The sequence below is a fragment of the Misgurnus anguillicaudatus genome, chromosome 12, assembly GCF_027580225.2.
Source record: "Misgurnus anguillicaudatus chromosome 12, ASM2758022v2, whole genome shotgun sequence".
Lineage (NCBI taxonomy): Eukaryota > Metazoa > Chordata > Actinopteri > Cypriniformes > Cobitidae > Misgurnus > Misgurnus anguillicaudatus.
Window position 1 is genome coordinate 5,720,693 of NC_073348.2, and position 13,251 is coordinate 5,733,943.

The 13,251-nt window shown below is 36.3% G+C and overlaps 1 protein-coding gene across 1 annotated transcript in view; it reads right to left on the reverse strand.

Moving 5' to 3' along the window:
• Positions 1 to 1,587: 1,587 nt before the first annotated feature.
• Positions 1,588 to 13,251, reverse strand: part of LOC129445959 (N-acylneuraminate cytidylyltransferase B-like) — a 50,559-nt gene continuing 38,895 nt past the window's right edge. The window contains exon 8 of the mRNA XM_055206942.2: positions 1,588 to 1,810. Within this exon, the coding sequence (XP_055062917.1) occupies positions 1,596 to 1,810 (215 nt within the window). The 3' untranslated portion in view covers positions 1,588 to 1,595. The remainder of the gene's footprint in view (positions 1,811 to 13,251) is intronic.

Consider the following 13,251-nt stretch of genomic DNA (forward strand, 5'->3'; position numbering starts at 1 on the left):
GCGCCACATAGTGGTCTCAAGATACAAAAAAATGCTATTTTTTTATAAAACTAATGCAAACTTAGATCTTAAATCATGACAGTCATCACGTATGAATCATTTTTTCCCATGTTTGGCTTGACCCCGGTATCGCTGCTTGCAGCTATATTATTATATTTGATGTTATATTTAGCAACTGAATTTTTCTTTTTCTGCTTGTTTGATCTTAAAGCGCTCTTTCAGCTGTTGTTTTAGCTTTTTAATTATATCATCTAGCTTGATTTCGGTCTCTGACTGCTCCATTATCAAAGTAATATAATCTGACCAGTAGACAAGCTACCAACACAGTACGTACTGAATTCTCCAAAATGTCAGAACAGAACACACTCACTTTTGCTTTTGCTTAAGTGGATGAGTCAGGAGAGAGGACACCGGACCAGCCGAGGTTAACCCCCATCGTCACTCGCGGCTTGGAGTCAAAAGCCAGTGGTCTGGAAACATTTCCATCTGGATGTGCGAGACAAAATCCCGACTCCTCGTTCGGATAGAGACAACAAAAATGTTATTCTATCCTGCCGACTACGCCAAAACTGTTAGATCTGGTCTCCACACCACAGACAAAATAAAAAACGATCCAGCCCCGGACACCAGATCACGTCAGAAAATATAAGTATACTTTGTTAAAGCATCTGTCAGATACAAGACTGATCAATCGTTGCTTGAGGAGAGCATAAACAGAGTCGTGAGATGGAGGTTTTAGATGATAAAATAGAACAGAGTTTTATTGATGGACAGTTAGTTTAAGTTGCATATGCCTCAATGTTCAAACCTCGTCCACCCCGTCTACCCAGGAATACAGCATGCACTTGTTATATCCAAATTTGCTCAGCTGCATCATCCCTTAGACCTTGGGCTTCCATAAACATTCTCTTTATCTATCCTGTTTACACACAGACAGAACAGTTCTATGAAACTTCCCAAATGTGAAACTGAACCACCAAGAGACATATATAATTTAGAAATACAATGAATTAATATAATTAAATATAATAATGAATGAATAATGAATAACTACAATAATGAATAAATGAATTAATAAACAATAATGTAATAATAAAAATGATAATAATGAAAAAAATGATATTAAATAATCAAATACAATAATTAAATGGATAAAAACTAATGATTATAAAATGATTATGTAAATAAATGATTAAAGATAAAAAAACACAATAATAAAAACATTCTGCACGTGAGGATCTAAGGTAGGATCCTTCACGTTGTTCTGAAATCTTTCATGTGGCCTACTGAAATGTTTTATATTTCACACCTGCTTGGGTTATGTCTTACCCAAATGGGTATTAATTTTTATATAAATGGTCTTAAAAAGGTCTTAAAAAGACTTCAATTTAACTTGAAGAAACCTGTAGGAACCCTGAAGAACTTGCACTGACATATCTTAAAATACATCAGTGCCCTTTGTTTTGCCTCAAAATGCACACAAGTAATGTGTTTAGAAAGGCATGATTATTAAAACTAGTTATATTTTCTAATTAAACTAAGGCCTAGTATTATCTTAAACTAATCCCTGTCCGGGACCCCCCCCCCCCTTATGTTTAGAAGTTAATCCTGTCAATGCTATCTTGGTTGATTTGCGACTCTGTCTTTTTCTTCATCTGCAGGATGTACTGAGCAAACTCAAAAACAACCCCATGACCCGCTGGCCTTTGACAGGTGAAGTCAGCTGCTATAAGATGTGACACAGGTGCATCAGGAGGTACAGCATTCAGCCCCACCTGGGTCATGATCTCCACATCTTCACATTCTGCACCTACAAAAAAATGTATTGTTTTTTAAATGGTTGCTTTTTAAATGCTTTAACCCTCAGGGGGGTCTAAGGAGTTTTGGAGCCATGGAAAAGTTTTAACCTGCCCTAATATTTTCGTTCGCTTAAAAACATAATAATAGCATAAAGTCTCATAACAAACTGGACTACAATGTGTATATTTCAAATGGAAGAATCTTTTAATTGAACGACCATGCAAGCAATGTACTTGCAGTATGGAGACAGACGCAAGTAAATAAGGCTTAAGATGTCTGGTTTGCTGCACCAAAGTAAAGCAACATGGATTCACAGCACTGAAAAAACTGCATGAGGCATTGAGTGCCCATTGACTGTTGGGCATTAGCTATGCATATGGATCATCCAAACAGTTTTTACTTAACCCTCTGGGGTCCGACCATTTTGGGACACTGTCAGAGGTTCTGACATGCTCTTACATTTGGTCTTTTTTCAGTTGCTTTAAAACATAATAATGGCAAGTGTCTCAAACCACTGCATTCAGCACAAACTGAGCTAAAATATTATATGAGCTACATGTATTTAAATGTTTGTATTTTTGAGAGAAAACGGTTTATGCATGGTTTTTAAAAAAGCAACTTTTTTAAGTCACTGATATAAGTCCACAAAACACATACTAAACATGTTTTAACAAGACCTTTCTAAACAGAATCTAGTAGTCTAGAGTTTTTTCTTTAAAATGATGTGAAAATCATACTGCCTACTTATTCACATAAAACAATGTATTGATTTAGAAATTGTAAGACACTTTTTGTTTAGAGGGGCTGTATGCGAGAAGGATTGATTGACAGCTAGCAAACAAAGGCTTGCATAATGAGCTGCATAATGAGCCTTTAGGCAGGAATCTGAGAGTGAACTACAGTAAAGAATGTGAGGACAAATGTATACATGTTTGTTTGAGGTTTATTAAATTAACAATATAATCAAAATAGAAATGATGGTCAGTAGGGCATTTTCAGTTTATTTGGAAACAAACCATATTCAAAAACTTTGTATAAACTAAGAAACTGATAGACAACAGAGCTGTAAACTTCATGTGGCTCATGTTACCATATAACTTTATGTCCAAAAAGTGTTTTTCCACTTCATAGTTTTGTACTGATGAGAGAGATGCAGACCTCTAAGAGAGTTATAAACAGCTGTTAGCATAAGTTGTCCACAGAAATACCCTTACATATATAACTGATGGGTAAATGTCACTGATACTACATTCATATAAACTATCTTGTGCATAAACTAAATCTCAGATAAACATCTGCAGTGATTAGTTATATAAAAAGCTGTTTTCAGATGACTGTTTTCAGATGCCCATCCCCTTATCGTCTAGCTTCTGTTTTAAACGCGTCTCTGTAAGCGCGTATGAACTTTAAAAACACATCGCATATGGCGCGTCCATGTGCGCAAGCTCGCGTCTCCGTGTAACGCGGCGCTCATAAAAACGGTGTCGCGTGTAAAGCGCAATGTATGGAATTGCCTTGCATGTAAACAATATGGAATCATTTTACAGCAAATCCCGCAGTGCAGCAAGTTGCCATGAAGGACTTGTCTAACGCTGTAAAACATGTAAAAGATATCTGCCATTACGGGAGGTCACGCGGATTTGTTTGTAAATAAGCATTTTAACATCGAATCATATTACAGCACACACTTAAAAGATACAGCAGTTCAGGGTTACTGAAAGTTGCCACGAAGGATATAAGTGAATAACTGTGTTTAACACTGTTACAGCATGCAACAGTGAAATCCGCCATTACGTGAGATCGCGTCCGTTTGTAAACAATGCAAAAGTTTTTCAATCCGAAGCGTACAGTCTGTGAGGTTGCTTACTGTATGTAGGCTGAACTGCACAAGCCATGAGCATATTACATGATAGCAAATATAAATGGTATAAATTAACTGTTAACGTTACATACTTCTAATCCAGCTGCAGTGCGTCCTCCATTGTTCTTCTAAGGTAACGTTAAAGATAAATGCTTCTCTTCCTTAATGTCCAGACATAAATGAAGATATTCCTCACGTGTGTGTATAAAGTTTATAATCCAAACATGCGGTGAAAAGTCTTTAAATCTGATCAAACTTTACGCTTTGCTTGTGGTTTGAACAGCTCGTGTCTTCATTACCATAGAGACAGAGCGCAGCGCGTCATAACCTGAAAACCACGCCCACCGGGGGGGAAAGGAATCCAACTGTCTCCATTGACTTTGTATTGCGAGAAGCCGCCTCCTTGTCATTTCTGGCTTATAACAAAAAACTGAATAATGCCTAAAAGCTGCTGTGTGACAATATGTACAGCTAACAAGCCAAAGAACCCAGAAATAAGTTTTTATAAGCTGTCGAGCCGTAAAACCAGCTTTTAAGGAGAATAAAGTGGATCGCCGACTACGTTTCCCCCTATTGGACGCAGTTTTACTAATAGGAGTACTATGAAAAGTTGCCTGTTTCCATTTCTGTGTCTTTAAACGCTCGTTTTTTTGAAGTTGAAAGCTTATAAAAACGTATTTGGTTTTTTTGGGTTGTTAGATGTACACATTGTCACACAGCAGCTTTTAGGTATTAATCTGTTTTTAAGTTTAATCTGTAAATAAGTTTTTATAAGCTGTCGACCGCAAAAAACAAGCGTTTAAAAACACAGAAATGGATACAGGCAACTTTTCATAGTACTACTATTAGTAGAACTGCGTCCACTAAGGGGAAACGTAGTCGGCGATCCACTTTATTCTCCTTAAAGACTAAGTTTTACGGCTCGACAGCTTATAAAAACTTATTTCTGGGTTCTTTGGCTTGTTAGCTGTACATATTGTCACACAGCAGCTTTTAGGCATTATTCAGTTTTTTGTTATAAGCCAGAAATGACAAGGAGGCGGCTTCTCGCAATACAAAGTCAATGAAGACGGTTGGATCGCTTTCCCCCCCGGTGGGCGTGGTTTTCAAATTTGCATAACTGCGCTCTGTCTCTATGTCAACAGCTGTGGGCGTGACCAAATTAAAGATAATGAAGTCAGCCAGAAAAAAACGGTACTCTCTTTACTTCAATGCAGATTACATAAACAGGCATTATTTGTTTTCGATTATATTTAGCTTGTTTAAAAGTAGACATTTCAGGCTTTCTTTGGATATGTGTATCATGCTTGTGTGACGAGTATTCGCAGAGTTTCAATTGATTTTTGTAACGTGTTTTGAGAGACAGCTGGCGGAGTCAGAAATGTCTGGATGCACACCTGTTTATTTTCTTTATTTGACAAACACACAAAGATCTGTTGTTATTGTGAATGAACTCATATTAAAGAAGATCCTTTACCGTTTCAAATGATGTCAAACACGTAAGTGTATGATTATTAATGATGGAGTATTTTAAGTTGGTTCTGCCATGATAAGGAAAAAACACGTCAAAACGCGGCGCCGCGTTTTTGGACCCCAGGGGGTTAAATGGCGCATGGTATAGCAATCTCAGCTAATTTCAGGTAATAAAGTAACAGGAGAAAGACGGTATCTCTCTTCCTTCTCATACAGTTTACACTGAATCAGAATTTTTGTTTTCAATTCCACTTATATCATTAGAAAATAGACATTTCTAGCATTATGTAGACATTTCTCTTTTGTTTGTATGACAAGTATTTGCTAAGTTAATTTTGTGACACATTTCTGAAAGGACTTCACTTAGTGCCTTTTTACACCTGGTCATTCATTTGTTTTCTCTGATTGGATAGATCTGATTTGTTTAGGGCTGTGACGAATCACAAAACTCACAGTTCGGATCACATTGCGGTTTTTAAAGCATGGATCGGATCATAAATAAAGAAAATAAATAAATAAAGAAAATACAAACACTTATAAAAAAGAACAAAGTTGCACATTAAGTAAGGTCTAAAATTAGCATTAGGTACAGAAATCGAATGAAATGAATAATAACACTCTCTTTATTGTACAAATTTAATATTATTATTATTATTATTTAGAGCCACAGAATTGATTTTCTCTTTGTCTTGGGTTGTTTGATTAACATTTATGACACAGACTTAAGTAGGCCTATGTTAATTGAGGTTACTGTCTCTTTAAGACCAAATAAGCACAGACTGGTTTTGGACTCTATAATTTACCTAAGACAAACAAATGTTTTATTAGAAAAAGAATACTGTGAGACCATTTTGTGTGTATGTGCCCTGTCAAGAACAGAAAGATTTTATGTTGGCTTACTTTTTGAAGTATATGTATATGCACTACTGAGGGTACTTAAACGCATGCCCACACACAGGCCGAGGGCGAATTCCAAACTGCACTTCAGAAAGAAGATGCAGCATAAACAGTCACTTCACATAAAAACGTTACGTTGTTTTTCATTGCTCTAATCAGCAAATGTATGTTAATGGACTACAGTAGGACACAGTAGCGCAACTCTCTCTATAGTTTACACACGAGGAGTTCTGATCTTTGAAAGGATGATCAGATTGGAGCTGGAGCGGACACATTTAACCGCATGTGCGTACAGAAATCTGCTCATTTTAGCGTCTTTTTGTGGTTACTTTTTTTTAATCACTTGATTGTTAACATTTGCAAGCCTTAGAAACTATTCCCTATTTAAATTTGCATATTAATCCGCCAATTGCATGCGAGCTGAACCGTGGGGATCAACTGCAGGAGTGAGATGGCACAATGATTAAATGTACAGGTCCATGACTAGGGATGGGTATTGTTTGGGTTTTTTTCGATACCGGTGCCAAATCGATACTTTTAAAACGGTTCCGGTGCCTAAAGTGGTACTTTGAAAAAAAGAGTCACAGAAAGATGGTAGATGAAAGTACAGGATAAAACACAATGAAAATTCTTCTCTGTTTGTCATTTGTTTATTAATGATTTGCCTAAAGCACCATCATCTTTTAAGACCTGCATTCTTGATTTCTTTTTTTATGAAATTTTTGATTTGTGAATAAAATAAAATCTTCTCAACACTCCACTTTGAGCTCAGAAAAATGTTTAGTGATTGGTTGTTAATAATCTGTTCAATGATTGGTTAAAGCCTACACGGCTGCCGCTCACAAAAAGATAAAGGGCGAGTTCTAATCGAAACTGATCCTCCCTATGTCCTATTCCCTTCGAAGATCAGATCTCTTGAACTCTAGAGAAAGTTGCGCAATTGTGTCTCATAGTGTGGCTAATTAAACACACTTGGCAAATAGAGCATTAAAATACAGCGTCTTTTTCTCTTTATTTGGATCGACTGTTCATGCGAAATCCTCTTCGTGAAGTGCCCTTCAATGGTGCAAAACGGCATTTGGAATTCACCCAAAATATTTTCTTATCGGCTTGTAAAACCATTCACGTTTTGACGCTTTCTGCTGGTCTCCGATGCACTTTACACTCGTGACTGCCACGGCCCATCTCAGGCCAATATCAGTTCTTTTAAGTCAGAATATAAAAAAAACCTGGACATATATTCTTACAAAATTTGTTCGATTTGTATTATTAGGGATGTGCAGAAGAGGATTTTTTCACATTTTAAACTTATTAACATAGAGCATATTTTAAATGAAAATATATTTGGCAAAGTAGTTTAAAAGTTGGCTATTTAATCTTTAACATTAGATTATTTAATATTTCCATTTATTAATAAAATACATTTTTAAAATGTTTGTTCATTATTACTCTTAACGAAAAACTCAACTCCAATAAAATAGTAGCTCCAATGAAAAACTTGCTTATATTGCTTGTTTATTAATCAAACGAATTCGACGGATGGTATCTGCGTTAAAACACAAATAAATGAAAGATTTAATTGACATAATTTTCATTACTACGAATGCTTATTTGTTCATTTTTTTTATTATTTAAACAGAACAACAATAAAAATGTAAAATGACTCGCTTATATTAAACCAAACGTTTAACAAAAACGAATAGACGGAAAACATTTTACCCGCCCTATAACATAAATAAATCTAAGATCTGTGTTCTGATTCGGTCCGGTAGGTACCGCCCATATAGGCTCACCGCGTTTCGGTACCCAACCCTATCCATGACAGGGAAAAGCGTTGACAAAACTCTCTCTCAAAGTTTTATTTCTTGGTTAAATATCATTCGAGTTTGTCATTGGACTGTTTTATTGGTTCTAGAAACCTTTTTTATCCACTGTTGCTCCATAAGCAGTAAGCGTGTCGTCTTTGTTTGTTTGTCTCTCTTCTGGCTACCTTGCGACGAGGAGTAAAGCGCTGACATATGTGGCTTGACCAACCAGATGTATTTACACTTGTCTATTTTCATCTGGAATGCATCCTAGACCACCTCTTGAAGTGGTTTGAGCAATCAGATTAAAATCTGTCTCGAAAACATTTAGGAGGGCATTTGTCACCAGGGGCCTCATTTATAAAACTTTGCGTAGGATTTGCGTCAGAAGTGGCGTACGGATGAAACATAGGACGTGCGTACGCACAGAAATATTCGGATTTATAAAACCGTGCGCACGCACATCCTACGCATTTTTCCCTTAATAAATCACAATCAATTCTAAATGTAGCGCAGCTTTTGCGGCTTCATGACACGCCCATAGTTGCCCATAAATAGTCCGTGAAACGCCCACAAGTTAATATGCATTGATTGCGAAATCATGGCAAACACATAGAGGAAATAAAAAAAAACGTAAATTCACTCAATGTGAAGTAGAAGTTATCGTTGGCGAGATGGAAAAGAGGAGAAAAACGTTGTTTGGAGGGCACAGTGTGGGCATTACGCATTGTGATGGGGCATTTTATTTCCATTCATTTAATTGCATCTGACAAGCTACAGATGTCGGTAATAATCGACGTGGAAATGGAACATTGTTCAGCGCAAATGTAATTTCTTGTTGCTTCCTGAATGGTTGAGACATACGCTATACATTGTTTTATCAAAAATAAACACACTAAAGGCATATGCATGAATACCATAATTCCGTAGATTATGAAGATATGGTTTACTATGAAAACAACTTTCCCCAGTGGACAATTAATACATCTATCTATTTATTTATCTATCTATCTAACTATATATCTCCTTAATTATCTATCTATCTGTCTATGTAATTGCATCTATATATGCTCCGCCAGACGGACACATTGACAAGAATATCAGTTTTGTACATTATTTCGTTCTGTTAACTATATTCTTTATGAGGATGAATTGCACAACATGCCAATATTATTGCAGAACATATTTCACTTTTCTTTTAGCAAATATGTGTTCATTTGAATTTCTGTTGTAATTTTCGATTTCTTTATTTTTTTGTTTCACTGCTGATCGATCAACCGGGTGTTCGTGTAGGCTGTTAATTGTAAGACTTGCTTTGTGAAGTGTTGTGTCGAACTCAGTTCCCCCTATGTTTCCCTTTAGTGTAGTGCTTTTATAGCGTTTTCATCACGTTACATTTAGAAAGATTAAAGATTTTAATTGGTTATACTAAAAAGGCATAATATCATGTATTTTATAATACAATTTATTAAATATTTCATACATTTGACAGTTTTCTATTAGGGTATTTCTTTTAAAATATAGCCTGTCTTTTTCTTTTTTTTTTTCCTTTACTGGTCGTTTTAAAAATGTAATGTTTGCATACATAGTTAAATAAATATTATACATATAATATGATTCATACTGTAAAAATAATTGACTTACCATTAAGAACAATACAGATACATTACAGAAATGCACACATATACATCTCAGTAGCCATTAAAACTTTAAATATATAAATAATAAAACCTATAACGTGATAAAAACGCCACAAAAACACTACACTGAAGGGAAAAATAGGGGGAACATAGTGGCAACAGACTTCGACACAACAGAAGTCTTCATGTTATTTATGAGAGGTAGTGTTGTCATTTTTACTTTCACGTGTTCCTTCCATCTGCCGTCGGTGTCGCCATTTCTCATTTCACCCGTTTTTGTGCGTACGCCTGGGTCCGAGCTTGCGTGACGGACCGCACATTTTCCCGTCAAGTTTGCTTTTTATAAATAACAACTATTGCGTAGAGAGTGGCGTACGCCGCCTTTTGTGCGTACGCAACGTTTATAAATGAGGCCCCAGGTCTTTTAATGATCGGATAGCTTTCTGATCAGAGAAAATGCATGAATTGACCAGGTGTAAAAAGCCCTGGTGAGCGAAAACAGACCATGCATCATGTGTATTTTCTTAAATTACTCTTTGATTGTGCACATTTTGTTTTTAATGGCGTGGACACAATAAAAACTAGAGACTTTAAAGTTTTGTATCTTTATGTTCACAATCAAAGAGTAAATTAAGTTTTTTTGTGCAGTGATAAAAAAACGCTGCAGTCGATTACTGAATGTTAAAGCAACACTAAGTAGTTTTTTTACCTTTAAATAATGTCTTTAAAATTATTTCAGTGATAGAACAACTCTTAACTGGACAAATTGTACTGTTGCTGCAACCTGAGCAACCTCCTAGCTGCTACAAGCACACTCTGAAAGTGGCGGTGGAGGGTAGAGCACACAGCCCCGCCCCTCCCCCTGCCTGCAGAAGAGTGTCTGATACCAGGCACTGTTGCGCTTTTCAACCACATGGGGGAGCTGTAAGTCATTTTTACATGGAAACTACATAGTGTTGCTTTAATGTAAAAAAACTCAATGCTGCTGTGACTGCCAAAAAACGGAACCATAAAAAACAGCAGTTACTGTTTATTGTGTCCTTGAAGCAATATAAATTAAGCCAAAATTCTGTTATTTGAACCAATCAAGTCGGGAATACTCGAATGATTTCTGTTGGGACACTGTAGAAATTGTGAGTAAAAAAGGAATGGAATAATTTACTAATCTCATAAACTTATATTTTATTCAAAATAGAATATAAATAACATATCAAATGTTGAAAGTGAAACATTTTGAAATGTCATGCCAAATATTGGCTCATTTTGGATTTCATGAGAGCTCACATTCCAAAAAAGTTCAGACAGGTAGCAATAAAAGGCCGGAAAAGTTAAATGTACATATAAGGAACAGCTGGAGGAGGACCAATGTTCAGGAATAGGAATGTTGTCCCATTCTTGTCTAAAACAGGCTTCTAGTTGCTCAACTGTCTTAGGTCTTCTTTGTCGCATCTTCCTCTTTATGATGCAGATCTGGACTGGAGGCTGGCCATTTCAGTACTCAGATCCTTCTTCTACGCAGCCATGATGTTGTAATTGATGCAGTATGTGGTCTGGCATTGTCATGTTGGAAAATGCAAGGTCTTCCCTCAAAGAGATGACGTCTGAATGGGAGCATATGTTGTTCTAAAACTTGGATAAACCTTTCAGTATTGATGGTGCCTTTTCAGATGTGTAAGCTGCCCATGCCACACGTACTCATGCAACCCCAAACCATCAGAGATGCAGGATTCTGAAAAGAGTGCTAAAAACAACTTGGGTTGTCATTGTCCTCTTTAGTCCAAATGAAATGGCGTCCCAGTTTTCCAAAAAGAACTTCAAATTTTGATTCGTCTGACCACAGAACAGTTTTCCACTTTGCCACAGTCCATTTTAAATTACCCTTGGCCCAGAGAAAATGTCTGTCCTTCTGGATCATATTTAGATATGGCTTCTTGTTTGACCTATAGAGTTAAAGCTGGCAACGGCGAATGGCACGGTGGATTGTGTTCACCGTGTTCATGTTTTCTGGAAGTATTCCAGAGCCCGTGTTATGATTTCCATTACAGTAGCATTCCTGTATGGAGATGCAGTGCCGTCTAAGAGCCCGAAGATCACGGGCATCAAGTATGGTTTTCCGGTCTTGACCCTTATGCACAGAGATTGTTCAAGATTCTCTGAATCTTTGGATGATATTATGGACTGTAAATGATGATAACTTCAAACTCTTTGCAATTTTTCTCTGAGAAACTCAGAAAACTATTTTTCGCCGCAGCATTGGGGGAATTGGTGATTCTCTGCCCATCTTGACTTCTGAGAGACACTGCCACTCTGAGAGGCTCTTTTTATACCCAATCATGTTGCCAATTGACCTAATAAGTTGCAAATTAGTCTTAAGCTGTTCCTTATATGTGCATTTGATTTTTCTGGCCTTTGGTTGCTACCTGTCCCAACCTCTTTCGGAATGTGCAGCCCCCATGAAATCCAAAATGAGCCAACATCCGGCATGACATATCAAAATGTCTCACTCTTAACATTTGATATGTTATTTATATTCTATTGTAATAAAATACAAGTCCATGAGATTTGTAAATTATTCCATTACCCTTCCACTCACAATCACCACAGTGTCCCAACTTTTTCTGATTTGGAGTTGTAGCATTGGGGAAACTGGGCTGAAATTTCTGCATCGTTTCTTTAGAACTGCAATGTAATGAGAGTAAATGTAAAAATGATTGTATGTAATTTATAGGGCTGTCAAAATTAACGCGTTAATAGCGTGTTTACCCAAATTCATTTTAACGCCACTAATTTTATTAACAGCGATTAACGCAACGCGCAATTTCAGTTTGAACCTTGGTCCAGCCCATAGTTGAATGAACACAGATGCAGACAAATGTGAACCTGTCTAAATGAGTCAAAGGTTTTCATAGAAATAAGAACATTAAGCAAATCGTATAGCAAATACAATGCTCTAAATGCTCTTTGGACATCTGAAATTATCTTTATTTATACGTCTGAGAGGTGTAACGTTACCGTCCTCTTAATGCTTAATCTAATACAAAGATACGTCTCAATTCATTTTGGTTTCGCTTTTATGCATGACTTAGAAAATAGACTGCAGGTGTTGGTTGATGTTAAAAGAGTCATTAAGAGAGATAAAGTTCGGTACCTGATTAATGTTAAAAAGTTATTAAGAGCGACAAGACTCAAAAGCGATCTTCCTCATGCTGACTGACTGACATCGAGAGTGCGCGACCCGGATATAGACATCTACTCAAAATTACAGTTTTACAAATATCTGTTATGATAAGAATTCACGCAGGTAGGATGATAAGAATTCACGCTGTTATGTCTTAAGTAAATGTTTGGTTAACTGTTGGGTAAAAATATCTGAAGGGGAACATTATATTAAATCACTTAGATTTTAAGCAGTCTGTCTCAATGTCTTCAAAAGAAAAAAAGTTTAACATACATTGATGATGTTTTTGCTTTGTGTGTGCTAAATCTATTAGTTTTACCAGTGATTTTAAGGTATCAATGTGGTAATTTAATGTATGGATGTGGTAATTTTTGTGGTAATTTAACTTTGCTGACTTTTTCAACTTCAAATAGGTGTAGTTCTGTCATATTTTCTTAAATTTCAACAAATCATGCATTGTTCTATGTTTTAAAAGAGAATGTCAAAAAAAGAACAACAATTTCTTTAAAATTTGATAATTCCTACTCAGTTTGCCAGCACATGTCACAAATGATGCAGCAGCAAACAAAAATGGAGAAGAAAAATCTTCTGAAAGGA